The sequence below is a fragment of the Augochlora pura genome, chromosome 7, assembly GCF_028453695.1.
Source record: "Augochlora pura isolate Apur16 chromosome 7, APUR_v2.2.1, whole genome shotgun sequence".
Classification (NCBI taxonomy): domain Eukaryota; kingdom Metazoa; phylum Arthropoda; class Insecta; order Hymenoptera; family Halictidae; genus Augochlora; species Augochlora pura.
The window spans coordinates 27,486,118-27,506,522 of NC_135778.1; the positions used below are offsets into that span (position 1 = coordinate 27,486,118).

General features: G+C 41.2%; 1 protein-coding gene across 15 annotated transcripts in view; it reads right to left on the reverse strand.

The window, feature by feature from the left end:
* Positions 1–20,405, reverse strand: part of Dnc (phosphodiesterase dunce) — a 467,245-nt gene that overhangs the window by 59,964 nt on the left and 386,876 nt on the right. For 14 of the 15 annotated variants that reach the window (XM_078188084.1, XM_078188083.1, XM_078188079.1 and 11 more), the window contains 3 exons: positions 4,393–4,494; positions 3,692–3,756; positions 804–916 (listed from right to left, as the gene is read on the reverse strand). In XM_078188084.1, coding sequence (XP_078044210.1) covers positions 804–916; positions 3,692–3,756; positions 4,393–4,494 — 280 coding nt within the window. Of the gene's footprint in view, positions 1–803; positions 917–3,691; positions 3,757–4,392; positions 4,495–14,671; positions 16,452–20,405 lie in introns of all 15 variants that reach the window. The other variant, XM_078188086.1, reaches the window with a different exon arrangement.

A 20,405-nucleotide genomic window follows, 5' to 3' on the forward strand; every position in this document is an offset into this window, starting at 1 on the left:
TTTATCTTGCAGTCAAGTGTGGAGACTGATGGATCGCTGGGCCAAACTGTTTTATACCATCTCAGACCCATTCAAACCACTTCAAATTAGTTCAAGCCAACATTCCAGTGACCTAAAATTAATTATATTTCTTTTTGACGAGAAATGTAGTCTGTTCTATAGAAAATGCTAGCCTTTTCTTGCAGTCGAGTATGGAGACTGATGCATCGGTGGCTGAAACTATTTTATACCACATCAGATCGAACCAAACCGCCTCAAACTAGTTCAAACCAACTTTTCAGCGACCTAAAATTATTTTCCTTTATGATGAAGAATTTAGTCTTTGAAATAAAATATTTCAGTTTTATTTGCAGTCATGTGTGGAGACTGATGCATCGGTGGCTCAAACTAGTTCAAACCAACTTTTCAGCGACCTAAAATTAATTATTTCCCCTTCTAACGAGGAATATAGTCTTCTATAAAGAAAATGCCAGTCTTTTATGCAGTCAAGTATGGACACCGGTGCATCGGTGGCAGTTTGAGCTTAGCCAGTCAACTGCCTAGCCCGGAGCTAGTACCCTACATTCCCCTTCCAGGCTCGCCAAAGCTGCCGGCATCAATCTTGCCTAAACACTTCATCCTGAAGAGCCATCATCAGCCTCTCTCCCCCTCTGCCAACCCCCTTTCCTATGCTCTCGCCACGAAAGATTGCCCGGTAACGTTGAACTGGCCGCGGCGACCTATTCACTCGGAATCGAGAGCGGGACGCGAGAATAAGGAGGAGAAAATGAGTATCCACGTCGTGTGGCACGCAGCGCACCTACCTTGAGGGAGGCCATGTCGGACACGGATCGATGCGTCTGAATGGTTTCCAACTGGTCTAAACACCAGTCCAGCTCCTCCATCGTATCCACGGCGAGCTTTTGGTAGTTTTCTTCTGAAAAGCGAAAGGAAACGGAGACGTTAGACGATCGTTCACACCGAAAACGGGGGCACGGAGGTGTATCTCTGACGCTGTGCAATTGCACGGAACCCTTCTCCGGCGACAAAGGGAGCGAAATTGCTATGGGGTCTTCGTTGACCCGTAAACAGAATACTGAGAAAAGTTGTGGAATTTTAAGTGCCGTTGATGTCGGCGCCTTTGACATTTTAAGAGGTAAAATTTTTTAAAAATTAAATTTGTATGTTCTAAGACATGTCGTTAATGTTATAATATATGTTGTAATATAATGTTGTAGTAAATATTATAGTATATGCTGTGATATGCTTCATGATAAATAGTATAGCGAATATTATATTAAATATTATAATATGTATTATAATATGTGCTGTAGCATTATAGTGTATATTACAATGTATATTATAGTATATATTAGAATATATATCATAATATTATATTATAGTACGTATTATAATATACATCGTAATATATATTATAGTACATGCTATAGTAAATATCATAGTGCATATTATAGTCAATATTATAGCGCATACTACAATACATATTACAATAAGTATTGTAGTACATATTAAAATACACATTATAGTGCATATTATAATACATATTATAGTAAACAGTGTAGTATATATTATAGCACATACCACAGTACATACCACAGCATACATTATAGTAAATATTACAGTACTCATTATAATAAATATCGTAATACACACCTCTCCATAAATCAACATTATTTATTCACTGAGTACACCAAGTAAAAGCGATAATGCAAATAAAAAGAGAAAAGTAAAAGAACGAGAAACAGAAGGGTAAAAGAAAATTTAAAAATTGCTCTGAAATATTTCGGAGCAATAACAATTATCGTTAGTTTAGCGAGCTGTTAAATTAACCAGAACCATTCCGGAGAAGACGGGGATTGTTGTCGCGCGTAGGTGGTGATACATTGGTGCTTGCTAATTGAATGCCCAGCATCGTGTAGCAGAGAAAGGAGCTCCAGGTAATCTTTACAGAATGCAGGGAACGGATGACGGGGCGGCGCGGAACATTTTGCGAGCCTCGGGCGACCGCGACTCGCGGGATTGTTTAACTGAAAACTGCGTGGGCGTCGGCGGCGGTGCACGGAAACAGGCTCGCTCGTGATACAAGTAGCTCCCGATCCTCCCATTTCAAATTCCTCTCTTCCACGGTATAATTTTTATCCGGTCAAAGCAACAAGGCTTTTTGTGCACGCGTACCGCTCGCGCGCGCGCGCGTGCCAGCCAGGCGAATACTTCTTGAAAAATTGCTACCCGAGGAGTCGGATCTCGACAGCGAAACAAAGTGAAATCGAGGCGCAACTAATTTCCATTGTTCGGTTATTAGCCGTAAGTATTTCGGGAAATGAAAAATTACTGTGACAGAAAATGCCTGTCGGAATTGTTTGAAACAAATTCGACGACGGTCGGGAGAACGGTTTTCCGGAAAATAATTCTCGAATTTAACGCGAGCCTCGCGGAAAGAAAAAAGGTCTGTAAAGGTTGGAGGTCAGTGATAGTGAGGAAAAAATTGTTTAAAACGGCGAGGCGTTGAAAATTTTATTTTATATATTATTATATTAAATGTGTGTATTGAATATTACTATTATTATATTGTTATTCTGTTGTTATTATATTATTAGTTTATTATTATTTTATTAACGCGTTCAGCGCCGATAATTAGCCACTAGAATTTTCTCATAGTTAAAGTAATTTAATTAATTAGAGCGAAACTAGAAAATTAATGTTTATCATACGGGCTGATACTAGAACTCTTTCGCGTCCGAGACATTCTAGCCAAATTCAATTTGTTCAAATATATTATAATAAAAATAAATTCCCAAGATTGGCCAGAAATTAGCGTCACTCATAATTTCATGACTTGAACATATCAATACTATTCTTATTTTATTATTATCATACTATTTTATTATTACCGTATAATTTATTTATCATTATTATATTATTATATCTCATTATTAATAACAAATGAAAATGGACATTAACAAGAATATTAATTTGTAATTTGATATTTGCTACATTATTTGAAATAAAATTTTCCGAACTCTGGCATAGGGTAGGTTTCCATTGATACCATAACTTTCCGTGGTTTGAAAACGGACGCATTAAAGTATAGATTACCCGGAGGATGCTCGCAGATTCGACTGCGGAGGCTCGAATTTTTAATGAACACTCTGGAAAATGGTCTGGCGCTAGGAAAGGTCAGAATATCCCTCTTGAGCAGAAGGACCTATTAGAGACGTCGAGGAGATTATCAGGAGTCGGCGCGCGCAAACGGAAAATATGAAACCTTGCGGAAGGTGGAAGGTTGCATAAACGCGAGTGCCGGCGGAACGTTCAAACGGAAAACAAGAATACGAGAGGCGCATTGACGTCAGAATGTCGGTGGACACGTGGCTGGCATCCGGGCGGCGCTCGCGTGGCGCTGCGCCGACACCTTTCGCTAATTTTCCCCGGACAGGGATCGACCAACAATATTCCACCGCGAGGCCAAACAAAAGCTACTGGAAACTCGAAACCTGCGAAATCTCCCTTCCGAACGAAATTTTATGGAAACCCGAGCCTGAATGGCTCGCCGGTGAATGGAAACGAGAAGCCGCGGTGAAACGCGAGCGCAGTTTTCTTTGAAATTTCGGAGCCTCCGATCTCTCTCTGTATCTCTCTCTCTTTCGCCCCCGCGCATTCCCCCCGATGAACAGAAATGCACGAAATTTACCTCCTTGTGCCAAAATCCTGGGCTGCGGTGTGCTGCTGCCCTGCGCGCTGCTACTCCTCCGTGATCTGCAAACAGACGGTCGCGTGAACCGTGGAACTCGAAGCCCTGTTGCATTCTTAACGGAAAGTGGGGAGACGGAGCACTGTTTCTTCTGTCACGTGCGACGGAAAATTATGGAAAAATTCATGGGCATTCTACTTGGTCGGATGCAACGCTGCGAATTTTTTTCCGAATTTTTGGTTACAGAATCGAGCGTTTAAAAAATATAGGAACATCGATTCTTTCTTCGTTGCGATCTTCGAAGTTCTGGATTTTTTAAACAATTGATTTTGCAAGTAAAAATTCTGACAAAATTCACGACGCTTTGTTAAACAATGTAGAATGTCTATAAATTTTTTTGTAATTTTCTGTCTACTGTGACAGAAAATATGGAGTTCAATCTGTTCATCCGGAAACTACCCTTGTGGGGTTGAGAAACAGATGACAATTGTTTTCAACGATTTGTATAAAAATCAATTTAATTTAACGTTAACTTGTCCATATTATTATACTATATTTCCTCCCAAAATTTTCTAATTTTTATAGATATTTAATTATTATAGTATCTATAGATTTTCGTAGAAATTATATTTCCCTCCATAAGGTCCTCCACGAAGAATAAACGCGAAATGAAATCAAATAAAATTTGAATAAATACTCACTTGTTCGGGGGCACATTAGTGAGCGACACGAAGTTGTTCCTGACCGATCGCAAGGACGCAAGGATTTGCGCGAAGGGCGTGACGATGAGGTCTTCGCCATGGCTGTAAATAAAGAAGACACGATTAGCGCGTCGTGTTCCGTCGTTCCCGCGGATGAGCAGGCGTAGAGAGGTTAATAAACTGGTCGAGTTGGGACAGAGGGACGGGGCAACGGGAGGCGGGCCGCGGGAGTGGGCGGAGCCAGGATATTCAGATTGCAACGAACTTTTGTCTACTTGATGCTTCGAAAGCTGCCCTCTACCGTCATGCAAGCGTGGCGTTTCAAAGTTGCAAACTGTACACCGTCTCCGTTTCTTCGGGATCTCTCCTCTGTGTTGCGCAACATTATGCAGTCACCGTGACTGCATCGCGCAGAACTTAAGTGACGCCGTAACTGCACAGGAATTTCCAATAGCAGGTGTCACTTCTTCTTCGTCGAACGACGAACCGAATAACATCGTGGACATAGTCAATCGTACCTATGCGTACAGTGTACGGAGTCGATACATGCGTGGACAGGGGAGGGGATTTTGGCCACGCCTACCGAGCAGTGGTTGTCAACTCGCGTTGCGTTTCATGGTGTTTACAGGAATTCTTCAGTTATGAAATTCATGTTGTCGCGTTGTTTGTTGAACGGTTGGGGGTGTGAGGGCAGTGATTCTCAAATACAGCGGTTCTCAAGAAATAATTTATTAAGTGTAGCCCAGAATGAAAGCAATGAATACTGAGAAAGTCAGAGATTGTTGGGAACTAAAAATAGTAAAATATAAAAGTGGTTGTCAAGAAGGACAGTGGTTCTCAAAAACTAATTAATCAAATGTACCAGTTGAGAAAGAAGACAATGGGTATTGAGAAAGTCAGAGATTGTTAGAAAATAAATATAATAAAATACAGAAATGCTTTCCAAAAAGAACAGTGGTTCTCAAATCCAAAATCATCAGCTGTACTAATCGAGAAAAAAGACCATAGATATCGAGAACGCTACAGATCGTTAAAAAATGACTAAAATAAAATACGAAACTTATTGTCAGAAGGAACAGTGGTTCTCAAAAACTAAAAAAATACAATAATACAAAAGAATACAATAGCCCTTAAGAAAGTCAAAAACTATTAAAAAATAAATATAACAAAATCCAAAAATGCTTGCCAAAGATACAGTGGTTCTCAAAACCAAATACATCAACTGTGCCAATCAAGAAAGAAGACAATCTATATCGAGGCCTCTACAGATCGTTAAAAAATGACTAAAATAAAATACAAAAATTATTGTCAGAAAGAACAGTGGTTCTCAATACAGTGTTCGTCTGAAAGCACAGTGGACAATGGTACACAGGAAACACAGCGTCTGCGAAAACAATCAGTGTTGCGCTACTAAACACAGCAGTTCTGTGGTGAAGCAGTGGTTGTCAAACGGGAGACAGTGGTTCTCAGCTTGCACGGATGGACACAAATAACATTGGCATTCGCATTGACATCTGGACGGCTGGTGGCGATCTTCTCGCGCGCACCAGTCCTTTAACTTCGCGAAAATAGAATGGTAATGGGTCTAATTCCGGCCGAGTTGGACCAGAAACAGAAACATTTCTAATCCGGTCAGATCAATTAGCCTCGTATCTCGAATTCTATTTTATCGCGGCGCGCTTTGAGTTTCTCGTCGAGTGCCTGCACTTGAATTCTTGCGACGAACAACGAGGCAATCGTTTGCGCGGAAATTAATGCCCGTTCGCCGAGAGCTGAATAATTCTCCATCGACCGGCCGGGAAATTCATGGGAGGGTATCGCTCATGGATAAGGCTGGTTTTCATATGGAAATTCCAGCGCTCTGCTTCGTTAAATCCTCGACGCTATTTATCAATAATTCAATCCGACGCGGAACCCCGAGTTTCGGCTGGAAGATCGAGCACAAATTGGAGAACTTATTCCGTAACTTGGAAATTCGTTCGAGGAAAATTATGCGGGCACGCGGGATAACGAATCGTTTACTTTCGCGAGCGGTGCTCGGCGGATTTGTTTATATTATATTTGTTCATTATGCGTTGTATCTCATTTGTTAATGATCGGAGCATGATTTTCCGTTGCAACCTCTGTGTAATACATAGTTCTCGTGGTAGTATACGACGCTTGAAGAAGTAATCGACATTTGGATTTTCGTAATTTATTTAAAAGAGATCGTAGAATAATTATACTGTACTCATTTTCAAGGCTGCAGAATCTACTTTTATATGTGCTATCTTAATTTTTGCTGAAAAATTTGTCTGCCATCTGCCGAATGGAAATATTGTCCTAGAAAATTTTCTGTAAAATTCACAACGCCTGAGGAAGTAGTCAATATTCAGACTTTCCTAATTTACTTAAAAAAAATCGTAGAATAATCATATTAGGCTCATTTTCAAGGCTGAAGAATCTACTTTCATATACTATAACTCAATTCTTGTTAAAAAATTTGTCTACGATAGACCAGATAGAAAACATTGCCAAGGAAATCATACCACTAAATTAAGGATCTCCAACTAGTAGTCAATATTCAGACCCCCGTAATTTCTTTAAAAAAGATCGTACGACGATCAAATTGTACTCATTTTCGTCTTCGTAGATCCATTTAATAATCTCTTGCCGCGTTGCCTTTCTTTTGGAATCCTGCATCTTTCTTGTAATTTTCATTCAAATTCATAATTAGCAATCGAAAAACATTGCAGCGCCAAATGTCGATCCAATCGAAGACATCAGTATATTTCTACCACGATTTCGTTGAAATTCCGAAGAATTTCCGCGCGACAGCTGACGCCGACATCGCCTCTAATTAACAAAATAAATCACGGCCGTGCCTCGCCGTCCTAATTAACAAAATGTAATTAGAGAAACTCGCCGGCCAAACGAATTTGCTCTTCGAGAAACGCGGACGGAAATGCACGGAAAAAACCTGGTGCACCCGTGCACCTGCGAGACGGAGACAGCGTTCGGAAAAGTCAACAAGCCGCTGCAATATCCATCGCGGCAATTTATGGCCGCGCCATCGATGCTGCGATATGAAAAGATCGCTCGCGGAATTCCCTCTAATCGGATCACACGGTTCCCCGGCGTGCAATAAATGACTCCGCGAGGCTACGGCGAAATCCTCGTAAGGTCACGGGTCAAACGGCCGCTTACGGGTCACCTGAGCGTCGCTAATCGGCGACGCATTATCCTGATGCTGTCAACGGTATTCATGGATTAATTAACACAGGCTCGTTAATTAACGATTCACGCGGTCGTTAATGATCGAGCCGCGCCGCACCCGAAAATCGTCTAACTCGTTCCTCGAATGAGTAATCAGCAGCATATAATTCTATATTCTCCGAACTATTGCGATTTAAGTCCTGAGATTTAGCTAAAATGTTCATTAAAGATGGATAAACAAACACAGAAAATTTTAGACTCGTATATTAATCGCTATTGTTTAAAAAAATGTTTAAAGGAAGCTCTGTTCTTCTATTAACAATTTCAAACAATATTTAATATTCTCCAAACTACTGCAATTTAAGCATTGCTATTTTGTTAATACGTTCGCCATACATCGATAAGCGAACCCGCAAAATGGTCCGCGCGTATGTTTATTGCTCCCGTTTAAAAAAAGTCCGCGAAGATCAGCACGCGATGGAACGTCGCTCCTTTTTACAAAACGAGTTTCGAACGCTGATGGACATTTATCCCGTTTCACTCGCAACTGTTTGACATTTGCACAGCGAATCGGAAATAATTTCGCTCTGTATATCGAAAACCCGGGGAACGTCGTTTTACATTACCGTCGCAACGGCGTGCCTCGAATTCAGGAAATTCGTCAACTAATTCGGCGCGGCGAATTAGAGAATCGCATGGCAAAAATTGCCGGAGGAAATCGACCCCCGCCCCGATGGATTCCCGCGCGCGCGATTGCTTTCGCCGAAACAGAGAGAGACACGTCCGTTCCATTAAAACCGGCTACGTAGAATTCCGATTCGTCCGAAACGAATCGAACGCGGATTGTTCTCGCCCCGAAAAAACGAAGAACGAATTCCTGGCTATTCGTTTAACGGGGCATTAACGAATCTCGCGGTGCCCGGTTTCGCGAAACATTTCGCCGAGTCCGTGAAACACTGAACGGCGAACGCCGCCGTGAAAAATCATCCTACGATGACGAATCTTTTTTCAAATTGAAGCTTCGAGTCTCTACTTTAAGACAATATTCCGTTATTTCAAATTTGACGCACTCTTCGCACTGTAATTTTTTTAATAGCGAGACGTGTTCGTCGTATTGAAAATTACCATGCTCGATAAGTATCGCTTTAAAGTATTATAACTTCGTGAATGAAAATCGCAGACGAGTCTAATTTAAGATAAACTAGACTCGTCTGCGATTTTCTTTCACAAAGTTATAATACTTTAAAGCGATACTTTTCTCAGACTTTTCTCAGACATGCCATTTACAGTAAAATAAAGTTCAATCCTTCTTCTGTAATTTAAAATAAACTAAAGAAGAAGGATTGAACTTTATTTTACTGTAAATGGCATGTCTGAGAAAAATTTTTCAAAGTTTATGCTCTCAGTTAAACTTGATAATCACTAATATGATAACGATTCTAAACATGGCGCCATATTTGAAGCGTTTCAGTGACGAGGTCGCGTCGAAATTAAAAACGAGAAATAACGTCTTAAAATAGAGACTTTAAGCTTTAATTCAAGGAAAAAGTCATCATCCGACGATGATTTTTGGCGGAGTTATCGTCGTCCGTATCGCGGCCAGGGAGATGTCCAGGCAGAGAGAAATGAATAATAGAAATAAATCTCCGAGGAGACCGGGGTCTCGAGATCTTCTCAAGGCCAATTCTCATTAAAACCGCGACCTCTTTGACGCGGGGACAGAGGCGGAACGGCAGAGAAAAAGGCGGAACGGAAATGAACGGCTGTCGGTGACGCCAGCGGAAGTCTACTATTACAAATTCGAGAAAAGCCCGAATATCGTTGACGCACGAGCGACGTCACCGTCGGCCGGAACGGAATTTCATATTCACCTGGCGAATTTCGCTCGCGGCAAAAACCGGGATGCTTGTGACGGGAATTTCAATGTGGTCCAGTTTACTGTTTTGTATGGGCCGATTTATTGGCCTCGGCGTTCCGACGCGCGCCAATCCAAAGGGAAATGGGCTAAGTTGTCGAACACGTCGTTCGAGAGTTTCGTACTTAACGTTCAAATCAAAGCGTATTGCTTCCCTTAGATTTATTAAAAAACCGGCGATATTCAAAAGCCGGCGTGAAAAATAAATGCAGGAATTTATTAACCTTCTAATTAATATATCATAAAAGCAGTCTTCAAAATAAGTTAAACAATTCTACGGAACCTACAGTCAATCCCATAAGTATTCGTACCCTCAATGCCTATAAGAGAAATCTGTTGAAATCAAGCGATGCGTGTAAAATTTTGCAATAAACTTTTTATTATCTTATTTAATATTTTTTGGATGTGAGGGGAGAGGAAAAGTTTGGAGAAAGCCTAATACAGAACTAGAATTAAAAAATGTATAAGCAACTGTAATGCACGGTGGAGGCTCCGTGATAGTGTGGGGCTGTATGGCGGTATCCGAAGTGGGCAAACTTGTCTTTATCGATAGAATTTTGGATAAGATAAAGTATAACAATATACTCGAAGAAAATCTGCACTCAACTGCGATTAAGCATGGTCTGGAAGATGACTACTATTTTCAACGCGACAACGACCCGAAGCATACTGCTCAGATTGTTCGTGAGTGGATACTTTACCACGTTCCCCATTTTTTACATACACCTCCTCAGAGTCCAGATACAATTTCTATATAAAATTTATGGGCGGAAATAGATAAAAGACTACGCGAGCACGAAATTTTCAATAAACAAATACTAGAAAACAAAATATTGCAAGTTTGGAATAGTATTGAACCAAATATCATATTAAAACTGGTAGAAAGTATGCCAAATCGATTAAATGATATAATAAGGAATAATGGTGGACCCACTGAATAGTAGACAATTAATATATGTAAATTAAAAAAGCTACTGCAAATTTTTTGACAAAATCTACACTGGTACGAATAATTTCGTGGACTGTTATTGCGTACTACTACTATTTTTGTTATTAGTTAATCAATATTGTTATAATTTGGTATAAATAAACTTTATACATGTGTTCATTTACAATAAAAAGTTTATTGCAAATTCTTACATGCGTCCCTTGATTTCAACAAATTTCTCTTATAAGCAATCTCGCGAGCAGTAGTTTAAATATTTATATTTAGAATTACGCTATTTTATTTTTAACTATTATTTATATTTTTTCGGGGTAATAACAAGGAATCGACGAGTTTTATCTCTTTTTGTCTGCGTTTCACTGCAATATTCTTTTCAGAGAAGACGGCACAGAGGAGTCGACAATTTTGGTCCGTCAATTAGCGCACAATTTTTTTCGGGTGAAACGACTCAGACGGGCCGAAATTACAGATATTGCCCTATAAAACGAGCGTGGGTGGACCCTTTTGCGATTTTTTTCCGCGGAGACACAGCACTTCGAATATTGACGCTTTTTGACGCGGCGCTCGATGATCGCTGGTCGAATGCCGGCGCGACGCTTTTCATTCGAACTGCAATAAATCGTCGAGAAAAAATCGTATGCCGATTCTTTTGGACTCGTTGAAAGGCGGAGAAATCGTTGTTTATTATCGTATCGAAGACGAGTAGGAGAAAAATTTTGTTTACCCGAGGCGGAGCTAACATTGAAGCGTAAATTGGGAAGACAACTGGAGAACGTAAATTGAGAACGCGATTGGCAGATATATTTCTGGAAAACCTATGTGTATAATTCGTTTTTAAACATTTGGAGATTGATTTAAGATTGAGAGAACTTCTCGCAGACCTAACATTGAATGAACAGAGACGAAAGGGATTATGGGAGTGATTAAAAAGCTGTATTCAGCAAAGAAGTTACAGCACAGACAAATGGATAAAAATTGGTCGACTTTAACTGAGAATATCTTCGTTAATAGTACTGATAGTGTATCAAATTTTAAATATAGAAATACTATTTTATAGTGGAAATTTCAAGCTTTAATTTAAAAAACGAGTCATCCACCTACGACGATTTTTCGCGAAGTCATTAATTACTTTGTGCAGTGTATTAAAAGCTCGATCGTTCACTTTATTTAAACCTATTTCGATTACAATTTTTTCATCGGCCTAGCACACGGAGCATTAATTTTCGCGCGTAATATATTCGATCCCCTCGGAAATTGCATTTCAAGGCTGCAGCGACCCGTCGCCGAAAAACAAAAATTAAGCGCCGGCTGAATCCTCGCCTAACGAAAGCGTAATCAGCAAATTGACTGCAATTTCCTATCTATTCAGACGGGATTGGATATCAAATTTTTTCCCCTCCTTCCCCCCCCCCCCCCCCCCCCCACACACGATGGATGCTCCCGTATCGACCATCCCCCTTTCCTGGACAAACATCATTTATTATCCGCGGAAAGCTGCTCTTTTTCCCGGAATTTTTGAGCGGTGACGTTGACAAACAGTCGCGGCGCGCCCGCCGCCACCGAAATCAAATTTTATTGTCCGCCGAACGACGGGCGCGCTCGCGCTCGCGCGGTCGTCTACGGACAGCCGTTGCCGACGTTTCCGGAAGGCGACGGTTTTAATTGTGTTTGTTTCTCAACAAGTGAAAACTGCCGGGGCCTGGCCTCGTAAACAGCGTCCCTGGAAAACTGTAAATGAGTTTCTGGCCGCGCTCCAAAACGCGAACTTATTTCCACCGAGCCGGTCGATTCATTATGCAGATGCATCAAACCGATAAACGCGGGGGCTAATAAATGTCACCGGGATCCATGAATGGGTCCCTTGAACGCCCGCCAATTATTGTACCTGCGCGTTGCGAAACACCTACCGCTTCGTTCTATAAATTACGCTGTTGCACAAAAACTGCATCGATTCCACAAAATCGAGCGCGTCATAACGCAATCCACGAACTAATAACTTCGCGAAAAATCGTTGTAGGTGGGTGGCTCGTTTTTTAAATTAAAGCTTGAAATTTCCACTATAAAATAGTATTTCTATATTTAAAATTTGATACACTATCGGTACTATTTATTTTTTGTTAAATCTAAGAACATATTTATCGTATTGAAAAATGCCAAGTTCGATGAAGGGTTATTTTAAACTGTTGTAACTTTGCGAATAAAAATCGCAATGAAGTTTTCATTTCTTTAAATTAAAGGGGAAGGGTCGGGCTTTATTTTAATATAAATGGCATCTCCGACAAAAATGTTACAATTCTTGTGTATTTCTTCAAACTTGGCATTTTTCAGTATGGAACATTTTAATGGTTAGAGCGGCGAGGGTACGTAAAATTTAAAATTATGCGTTCCTGTAGAGCTATTTATATGCAACTTAGCTTAAACAAAAGCTAGAAGTACCTATTTTAAGATAAGGTAGATTGTATTCGAATATGGTTTAATTCCTCTATATTAATTAATATTTGATTACTATATGCTTGCCAATTTTCATTATCGCAAACATTGTCTCACATTTAAAAAGCTGCAGTGACGAGTTGCATCGAACATAAATTACAGGAAGACTACCTTAAAGTAGAAGTTTCAAGCTTCAATTTGAAGAAAAAGTCATCATCTTACAATGATTTTTTACGAAGATACCCTTAGTCAAAGTCGTCCAATTTTCATCCATTAGTCTACGCTTCGATTATTTCGAGCAGCGTACTTAAGAATGTTTTGACAAACAGAGCTGGTCACGATGAGCAATGAATGAATCGAACAATCATCGATTATCATCTAAGTAACCGTTGAAGAACCTTCCGTCAAGACCTTATCAGCCGCGATCGACCTCACTCGGATCGCAAAACTCGACACCTCATCCGTCAGAAGTTATCTGAATCGCACTCGAATCCGTTCCCGGAAACCGCGTATCGTTTTTATCAATCGCGATTAAAATCAAGAAAAAGACGACGCGACATGTGACCGGCTGCTAAAATCGAAAAGCTGATTCGTGGGAATCGATATCGAGACGAAAGCCTGGTGTACAGTGGCCGCAGAAAGTTTTCGCCTACTAAATGAACAATTTTCGAGGACGTATGCACTCTTATAACGTTAGAATTTTTTCAGAAGAAATTATTTTGAGGAAATCAATCTACACAGTTCGAAAGTGGAAGATTCGTGCTACAAAATTAGCACAGGTAGATCTTGCTGCGATTTTTATACACGGGGTTACAGGTGTTCAGATATTGACACTTCTGACAGAAGTCTTGATCGCTGTTTGAACACTGGCGGCACGATTTTCATTGAAATTGTAATAGATTAAAGGAAAAAAATCGTGGAAGAGATTATTTGAACTTTTTCGAAAGAGGAAACTCTATTTTTTAATAACGATAAAGTTTCAAATTATAGAAAAATTTTTTCTGGTCGTCAGAAATGTTTGGCATTGAAAAGTATGAACATCGACAGTTTCTGGTTTTCTTCGCCTATGTCGCACCGCAGAATTTTTTCGATAAACCAACCTACGTACATCGATAGTGCAGAGTTCAGCCTTTAAAGTGAGCCTAGATAGAATTTCCTGCGTTTCCGTTTCGCTCTGCTACAGCAGTTCAAATATCGACAGCTTTCGATGCAAACTTGACCATCACCGTTCCCATACCGCCGGCAGTCTTCTCACACAAACTGCGATAAATCGTCCGGAAAAAACGCAGACCACTTTTTTCAGACTCGTTGGTAAGCTGAAACTACACTCTCGACACCTACTTTAGTTACAGTACCGTAAAACAAACTTGTTAACCTTCCTGGAAAAATCACAACCGTAGAAATCGTGAAAATTTACTATTGTCAGTTGTCCGCTCGTATTTCGTTGCAAAACTTGTTTCGAAAACAATTGATTAATGAGATTTAAAGGACAGACTTCACGCTTTAAGACGAGCGTGGACAGACCGCCCTACAATTTTCTGTCACGAAGTTCCACGAGTTCAAACACAGATACCGCGCTCGAATCGGTAAATTCGGTTCGAATCGTCACGGGGGACGCCGTAGACCGCCAAAAATCTGGCGCAGTTTGGTCAGCAAACAAACCCTCGTTAGACCCAATTCACGGCGCCCTCGGAGGTCCGTAGCATCCTCGACAATTACTAAACTGGCCGGCGACTGATCGTCGACCTCGATTCGACAACCCGCCGCTCCCCCTAGAATCATCATCCACTTACAAGTCTCTCTTCGGCGGCGACTCGAAGCTCTGCTCCCAGAAGAGAGGCTTCCTGGACGAGCGCAGCCGTAAAGCGGAAGCGGACAGTGTCCGAGGCAGCCCCCCCGAGCTCCCGATGCCACCCCCGGCGCCCAGCGACGGCGAGCTCATGCCGGCCCCGCACCTCTTCAATCCGCCGGACGACTCCGTGAACTCCATCAGCCCACCGCTGGAGCCAGACATCATTAGACTGGCCTGTTCCTCTTCACTTTACCACACATTTCCCTCGGACTACCCCCTGCCCCTTCATTTTCTAGCCGACTTCTGATCGACGAACACTATCCCCAACAACGAGGTGTCCTCTAGATTGAAGTCTTCGTAGGACGCACGGACTTGTGACACTTTCCTAGCAAATAGACTTCATCGAGCTGATTGGATCCCTTTATCTGGACGCAAGATTCTGGTGATTTGGTGACTTTCGAGTGATGGTTGGTTAGTATATGTCTTCTAGGAGCTAGTAAAAGCTTCTTCGGGTCTTTGAATAGTTCTTATAGGAGTTACGTAGACTGAAGACTTTGTAGAGTATAGAGACTTCTTGATGGATTGCTAGCAAATTGAGCTGATTGGATCCTCTGTTTAAACCTATGTTTTTGGAAATTTGGGGACTTTGGAGCCTTGGTTGGTCACTATACGTCTTCTAGGACCTTGTAAGAGCTTCAGGTCTTTGGAAAGTTCTCTTAGAAGTTGTATAGATTGAAGACTTTATAGGGTATTGAGATTTCTTGATGGGTTGCTGCTAGCAAGTCGAGCTGATTGAATTCTCTGTTTAAACCTAGGATTTTGATAATTTGGGGACTTTGGTTTCCTGGATATTCACTATCCGCCTTCGAGGACCTAGTAGGAGCTTCAAATCTTTCGACAGTTCTCACAGAAATCCTCTAAACTAAAAACTTCACAGATCTCGTAACACTTTGCTATCAGAGATCGACTTCTTCCAGCTAATTAAATCGTCTAGACTCAGAACTCTCGATATTTTTGGAGTTCTGATTGGTCACTCGTTTTCTAAACCCTAGCAAAGGAATCACAGCCTTGTACACTTCTCCTAGGTGTCTGCTAGATCATCACAGGTTCAGATACTCGAAACCTTCGCAGGAAATAAACTCCATCCAGCAGATCCTCTATCTAGGATTCTGATACTTCAAAGACTATGTCCCTGGTTGGTCACTATTCATCTCCTAGAACCTAGCAAAAGCGTCAAGACCTTGGACAGCTCTTTTGTCTCGTTAAAGCGCGTCCGTGGATAGTCTAGATTCTGGTCCAGATCCCTTGTCTCAATTCAAGTGCTCAGATTCCCTTAGAGAGCCGTGAGAAGAGGAGCTTTAGGTAATCCAGGTGTTCTCGTAGGAGGAAGGATAAATTGGCTGGCCCATCAAACTTCGAGCGACAAGAGAAGTTTGCTTCGGATGAGATCCTGATGATGGAAGAGGCTCCCAAGGCCGGCTAGACAGCGACGAAAGACGCGTTGGTCTCATGTGTGCTATCACCAGCTAAATCGTCTTCCGACTATCATTAGCCTGGCGTCGTCGCTCGCGTCGTTACTGTACACTGATCGACGATCCTTCCAGGACACTACACCGCGTCACACGGGAAGAAAGAATGGTCACCGATGTCCTCGTCGCACTGTTCGCGGAACGTCACTGAGCCGGGCGACGGCGTCCAGGTGCCTCCGGATGACACGCTCGCGACTTCCAAGCACCGACGCGCGGAAACAGCGTGAGCCGTCAGGCGCGCACTCAGGTCAACTGAAACACCCACCACACTTTAATCCCTTTGTTACACGACGCCGACGGCGAATCAATCGGCCGTAGATTTTTGTTTACGTTGTTTGCCTCCCATTAGGACGATTGTATTTCAAAGGGACTGGCCTCCAGGTTGTAGCGCGCGCGTCGAGAGACGACGCGTGGGCAAAGGAACCACTCGCGGGAGAGCGTCGCGACGCGGTCAAAGCGAGACACTGTCCGCAATCATTCGGATCTCGTCGCTGAAATTGCCGTCGCCTCCCGCGGACCGAATAACGCCCGCGCGTCCGACACCGCCGGAAACGAGACAATTTCGGCGCCATTTCGGGGGTAACGATGTCGCTGCTCCTTTGAGATAGCCGAATACTCGAGCGCGAACTGTCGGCGAGAGATCGACCGAGCGGATTTCACGGATTCGTCGACTGGCTGGATGTAGAATAACGGAGCCGGTTACTGTGCGCTGAATTTTTATAAATCGTATCGATATTTGTCGAATAATATTTACTATATTTTTGTACTTCATTTTATTTATATCTAGAATTGAAGGCGTTTCTTTAGATAAATGTATAATTAATTATTTCTGAAGATAATCAGACTTTAATTAGCAACCGGCTCTTTTACCCTATACACCTGTACAGTACACCTAGAATATTTAAAACATCACCGCTACTTTGTTTAAAAGAGTTATTAGTTTTACCCCCTGCCTTCTTGCGAAAGGAACTGTTAAATTGAAACGAAAAATTACTCTGACTTAATTGCGATATTCTATGAAGAATATATCACATTGAAGAGTATATTCAGTACCACAATCACAAATTTGCTAACCGCATACTCTGCCATTGAGAAGCAAACGTATGCGATAGCATCTCGAAATCTACTCAGCCGATTGGCTCGAAACATAACAAACACCTTGAGCACACCTTCCCGCTGCCAATAATACTAAATATTGCAACCAAGAATTACCAAAACGGCGGCGCTTCGAATACGAGACGCCCCTTCCAATTTCCGAAAAAGCACTGAGAAACGAAGACAGACACTTGATTTGATGTAATTGTGGAAAGATTTTATGGCGAACGTCATGCTTCGAGTATACGGCAAGTTTGAGAATCGATCAGTGAAGCAGAGTGGTAGGATTTGCGATTCGAACGTCGTAGCGAACTTCGAAGCCGAGAGTTGGCTTCTTGATTGCAGGAGCTCGGGGATGCGACGATTGATCGAATCAAGTGAGTTCGACGTTTTATTTACACTATGGCCACGCTATAGCTGACTCCGCGAGGGAGCAACGACATTAGAGTGGGACAATGGGGGATCAATTTCGCTGTTGCCCATTAGACGAACTGGGGCAAGTACCAACTTAACCGAATGAAACTAATTAGGCTAGACCGGCGTGTGCTTGTTGGCATCGCGTCTCTTTATCTTCGAAGCTAAACGGCACGCTGACACTAAAGTGGGACGTAACTTCTGGTTACTTTGCGCGCCGATCGAAATCCACGCGATTTTTTTAATCGAACAGTCGACTAACTCGTCGAGAGAACTACTTCGAGTTCACACAAGCATATTAACGTCTTCAGGCACTCATTTTTATAGCAGGGAAAAATCTATTTTATTTCTTTACCCTCTCATTCATTTTATTTTATTTGATGAGGTTTTTCTTGGTATTATTGAGACATAGCTTTAAGAAAACTAAACGTACACGTACGTGGCAGAATCATTGAAGAGATTAATTTCTCATGTTTTCGTTCGGTGTTAGAGATAATTAAAAAATGTCTGTATAACAAAATTTTCAATGTTTTTCTTTTATAATTACTGATTCATATTTTCCCATAATAAATTTTTCATAGCGTACACTTGTGAAGAAAAGTTGTTGTGTCGTTAATATTTTAGTATAATTTAATGTTTGAATAGATATACGGTTCGTTAAACTAAAAATATAGATTGCAATGGAATATACGTCATATTGTTTATATTATATTATTTTATATAGTGCAGTTAGCATAAATTTATGTAGAACATATAGCATACATTTGTGAAGAAGAGTTTAGGAGATTTACGTGTCTAATATTTTAGTATAAATTAATGTCTGAATAGACATATGGTTCCTTTAATCAAAAATACACATCACAGTGAAATATATAGCATTTATATTGTAATATTGTTTTATATAGCTCGTACGAATAAAGAAAGAAAGCAAAGAGAAGTAAGGAAAATAGAAAGTAAAGTAGAAATAAAGAATTGAAAAATTACGAATAAATAAAGTCAATATTTTCGTGAACGTAATGCAAATAAGAATCGGTTCGAACTTTTATCCATTAGTATATATTATAATAAAAATACTACGAAGTTTAAATCTATCTCAGCATCGTCACAAAATAATATATAATATAATATATCAGTCTATACAATTTACTAGTATCCTAATAAAATAATATATAAAACACTATATAAAACAATATATAAGACAATATATAAAACAACCTATAAAACAATATATAAACCAATAAATAAAACGACATATAAAACAGCATAATAAACTACCTCCTTCAGTATTATTAAAAATTGAAATAGGGACAGGAAAATGTCGCAGTCGAACAAAGTGACAGCGATTCCTCGCGTGCTCATTCGCCGAGCGAATTTTTATTCCGTTGGAATATCTAATGAATTATCTAGTCGGGGCTTAACGAGCGGTAGGATCGGCGAGGATATCGGATGCGTTCGCGCGTTGTCTCGCGGGAATTGCAATAGGCGACTGTTGTCTGAACGGCAGAGCGGGAATCCGAGAGGGAACGAAGCGTGGAGGAACCGTGCACGGTTCATTGTCTGCGAACGAATGATCTCGAATTCCGTCGCGGAGTTTCAGAGGCGAGGCGCGCGCTGCGGTCGCAGACGCCCTATGGAACGGCTACCGGAGCCAACGTTAGAAAGAATTGAATTATTCACCGTCGGAGATATCACTTCGCGATCATTAAATCGCGCATGCATAATCCGCATCCGCGCGACCTTCGCGATTTCTCAGCCGGCTGTAAATATTTGCATAATCGCGAATCCATCTCGCAGACTGGCCAAAAGTCGACTTTCGGTTAAATAAATAAATAATTTTTTAGCACGCTTTTCGTATAGAAAATAATAATAATTATCGTGCAGCAGATGGCCTTTTTCTAAAATACTCGTTTCAACGCGATATTATAAAGGCTTACTATAAGCGAACTTGACATTTTTATTAACGTCCATAAAATTTATTTATAATTTTTATGCATATATGGAAACACTGTAGAATACGTATAAAATTTTTATGTATCGATATTTTTAAAATTGTAAATTTTCTGGATGCTTTTGTCCGTGCTACATTGTTGACTGAATCTGTTACATCGCCAAGTGCGAATATTATAATTTTTCACCAATAATCTAGACGATAGATTTTCGCGCAACTTTGCAAGCTTGTTAATAGATACTTAAGCTGCATCCGTGAATTTTTCTGAATTGTTAAGACGATTATTGCAGAAGTAACGGAATAAAGAAATTCTGGCCAGCTGTCGAGGCTTGATACGCCAGCGTGGCAGCCTGTATCGGCGATTATTGTTTTATTTCTAGTGAGATAATCCGGCTGGTGGGACGACTCTCGCTAAGGTTGAATGGAAATCAACGGGAATCGAAATTCGCGGGACGCATTCCCCCCGGGAGAGTGCATTCTAAACCGAGCTGATTACAAAATGCATCTCGTAACGCGGCTCTGTACGCGGCGAAGGAGAACACCGGCGAAGAAGGCTTGACCTTTCCACCCGTCGAGAACTGACGCAATCCGTGTGGAATCCTCTCCGGCTCTTTTTGCAAACCGCTCCAGCCGGCCTATAAATACATTCGGATCGTTTCCGGTCACCGGAGGGGTTACACGACACTTCCGAGGGTACCGCGCGCGCGTGCGACGACGACTCCTCTCTGGTCCGCTGAATAATTCTCGAA